Source organism: Gadus chalcogrammus, chromosome 11 (genome assembly GCF_026213295.1).
Source record: "Gadus chalcogrammus isolate NIFS_2021 chromosome 11, NIFS_Gcha_1.0, whole genome shotgun sequence".
Classification (NCBI taxonomy): Eukaryota; Metazoa; Chordata; class Actinopteri; order Gadiformes; family Gadidae; genus Gadus; species Gadus chalcogrammus.
In genome coordinates, this window is record NC_079422.1 from 25,718,565 (window position 1) to 25,722,105 (window position 3,541).

Sequence of the window (3,541 nt, forward strand, 5' to 3'; positions counted from 1 at the left end):
AACTCTGTTATATTGAGGGTCAAAGGATTGATTCCTTTAGTCCCTAACCATGTGATAGCGTGATAATGCACAGCGAGCATTCATAACCCTAAAGCTTCGGGTGTAATTCATGATAATGAGTCACTCAGCAGCCTCCGCAAAAGACTCACCAGTTCAAAGTTCATCTGGACTCTGCATAGCCTCCCCACTTACCCCCCTCTTACACACTTATAGTATGTTGTACTCAGCATTGTGTAGCGTCTTATCCTAGCTATCTCTGTTGTGTACGGGGAGTGGGTCAACCTAACGATAGTAAGTGCATGGCACCTGGTTCTATGAACATCCTTAGTTTACCGACAGCGATTTATTGTTGCTTCTCTTTTATCTGACAAATGTACTTATTGTACGTCGCTTTGGATTAAAGCGACTGCTAAATGTAAACGTAAACGTAGATGTAACGACCGCCTCGCTGCACAGTACCCCTCCATCCATGTTCCCAGCCCCTTAAAGTTGAGGAGCGACGGCCAGTCTTTGGTCCTCAGTAGGTCATGTGATGCGGTCATGTGATGCGGTCATGTGATGCTCTGACTCCTCCCCTCTTCTCCCAGGAGGCTCCCTGAGCTCTGAGTCGGAGCAGGCGTTCCCCGGCCTGCTGAACAACCAGGTGACCCACCGCTAAAAGAGCGGGAAACCGGAGAGAGGCCCCGCCCCCAGCCCTACGTCGTTTCCATGGAGAGTCTGACGCCTAGCAACCACCCGTCTCCTCTCTCCGTTGTGTGTGTGTGTGTGTGTGTGTGTGTGTGTGTGTGTGTGTGTGTGTGTGTGTGTGTGTGTGTGTGTGTTTCCAACTTCGACAGTCGGGAAAGCGACGTGAAGATGCAGCTCTTTTGAACTACGACCACAACCATCCCAGCTACCCCCTTCTCCGCTAATACCACCACCATCACCACCATCACCAACAACCCCACCATCACCACCACCACCACAAGCCCTGACCAAGCAGAGACCAAACCGACCACGCCCTCTGATCCCCATTTTCAATTCGCAAACTCTAACCCCCTTCGAAGTGACTGCTCCCGGAATTGAGGCAGCTATTACGCTGTTTTGGTTTGCAAAGGCTAACTGCATGCTAGCAGAGCTAAAGGCTAGCCCAGCTTATTGCTAGCAGGGCTAAAGGCTATCCCAGCTGACTGATAGCCCAGCTAACCGCTAGCAGAGCTAAAGGCTATCCCAGCTAACCGCTAGCAGAGCTAAAGGCTATCCCAGCTAACCACTAGCAGGGCTAAAGGCTAGCCCAGCTAACCACTAGCCGGGCTAAAGGCTAGCCCAGCTAACCGCTGGCAGAGCTAAAGGCTAGCCCAGCTAACCGCTGTCAGAGCTAAAGGCTAGCCCAGCTAACCGCTCCCATGGTCAAGATCTCAGGAGCCAGCCGCAGCTTAATCGAGCCCCTTCCCGCTCAGCGAGTCTTTTAAACTCCTCCTCTCGTTTTAATGATGTTTCCCCCGCGGCGGCCGGGTCTGTCGTCAGGTGCGGCGGTGTCTTCCAGAGTGCGTCGGCTTTGAAGAGCGTTAATTAAAGGGAATCCTCCGGAGTGGGGAGCGCCGCGGTTCAAAGCCCCGTCCCGTCGCGGCGCGGGCCGGCGACCCCGGGACCCGGGGACGGGCGGCTCACCGGCTCCGCGGGGAGAGGACGGGTCGGACTCAGCCTTTTTAATTTTTTTTCATCTTACTCATTAGTTGAAACTGCGTTTTTTTTTTTTTTTTTTAGAGCTCGTTGGAGATGTCTTATGGTCAATTATTAAGTGCCGTTACCTTCATCTTATCCGTCTCCCCCACTTCTGCACAAGTGTTTTAATGTGCCCACCGGAGTCTTGCGGTCGATCTTTACCTTATAGAATTCTTCTTCTTACTCGATTTTCTTACCAAGGGATGGCTTATCCTCTGTTCTGTGCCGTCATTAGAGGTTCTAAGTCTCCAAGAGTTTCATCACAGGTGTCGATCATTGCATGAAACCTTTCTAATTAATCCAAATACCGATCAGACTCACCATTTATTTATGGTGCCTTTCCTGCCAAACGGCTCTTCAAAGTGCTTTTCAACAAAACAAGAGGAATTAAATGAACAGTAAAAATAAAGAACAATAAGTAACGTTACAAAAAACCGAATTAAGAAAATGTGAGAGGTGGAAAAATGTAACGAAAAATGACCTAACCGCACTGCTTTAGCTTTTAAGTGTGACAAGATGGTGGCAAATGCTTTTTAAGTCATGATGTGAAGCACGGATTTCGGGAATGTTACAAGACCCCAAAAGATGCCAAATCCCCTTTTGGTGCTTGTGTAAACTCTAAACACTCTGACACCCAATTAGTAACTTATTGTTAAAAGTCAGGGATTTTAAAGTTTTAGTTAGTCCTTTTAAACAGTGTTTTTGTTTTTGTACAAAGATGTGTGTAAATCATATTTTATTGTACATCTTTACTGGTGCTATAGCTGATCCTCTGTTTTCTGAGGAAGCAGTGATCGGCCTGATTATCTGTTTACTTGCGGTGTACTTGAACAGAATGTAAGTAAATCTAAATATGCTTTGTGTTAACTCAAATAAAGGTATGAGGCAATCCGATTTCTCACTGACTTTAACTGTTGTTTCTATAGTCGTGGATGACCTTTCCCAGCAGCTGTTAACACAGTGACACCTTTCTTTACCCTAATTGGAGTACGCTATTTAAGGTATAGGAGGTGTCCTTAAAGGCTTAATGTGAAAGCAGTTTAACGAGGCAAAAAACTAGGAGAGAATATTCCCACATCTAGATCATTTTAGGACTAGCTCTGTTAAAGGAAAAGAACGATTTATCTTTGATTAGATTTTCACAAATGATAACCTTTCTTAATTATTTCTGAATGTGTACAATTAGAGTAGATCAGATAAGATTTGTTTTGTCCTTCAGAGCGGATTTAACTGCCACACGCATTCATCAAACAACATTTATTACATAGTGAACATGTCAAAATATAGCACATAAATAAACTCAATAGCCAAGGCGACAGCAAGTGATTTGCTGAGGACACAAACTGTCATGTTGGTGCAATTCTACTTGCAATTTGTAATTCCGAGGTGCATCATAATGGGGATGATAAACCCTTAGATAACAAAAATTAACTGCCTGGTCCCCGTAACCATTATCTCTTTCCTCGTCTTCGTCTCAATCTTCCACTCTAATGGATTACAATTGCAACCTTAAATAATAAATAGAGCTATCCTTTTAATATATTATATATGCATATCTGTAGCATCCCAGCAGTCACTCACAATAATACATGATGTTCTCTCAACGACGAATGCTGCATGAAATTAGGACGCAAAGCAGCGCCATTAAAAGGTACAACACTGACCCCTTGTGGTCAAACAGAAAAGCACACGCGCGCACACACCCACACACTAACACACAAATATTATACATTTTATCTCGCTTCATTCATTTAAATACAATATATTGTCATAAAAGCAGTTCAATACGTATACAGTTCTTTTTTACTTATGATTAAATTTTTCGTTAGCCTCATAC

At 44.8% G+C, this 3,541-nt stretch overlaps 1 protein-coding gene across 1 annotated transcript in view; it reads left to right on the forward strand.

The window, feature by feature from the left end:
• The window catches only part of loxl2b (lysyl oxidase-like 2b), a 40,993-nt gene extending 37,741 nt beyond the window's left edge, over nt 1-3,252 (forward strand). Inside the window, exon 14 of the mRNA XM_056602569.1 lies at nt 588-3,252. Coding sequence (XP_056458544.1) covers nt 588-658 — 71 coding nt within the window. The 3' untranslated portion in view covers nt 659-3,252. The remainder of the gene's footprint in view (nt 1-587) is intronic.
• Nucleotides 3,253-3,541: the final 289 nt, after the last annotated feature.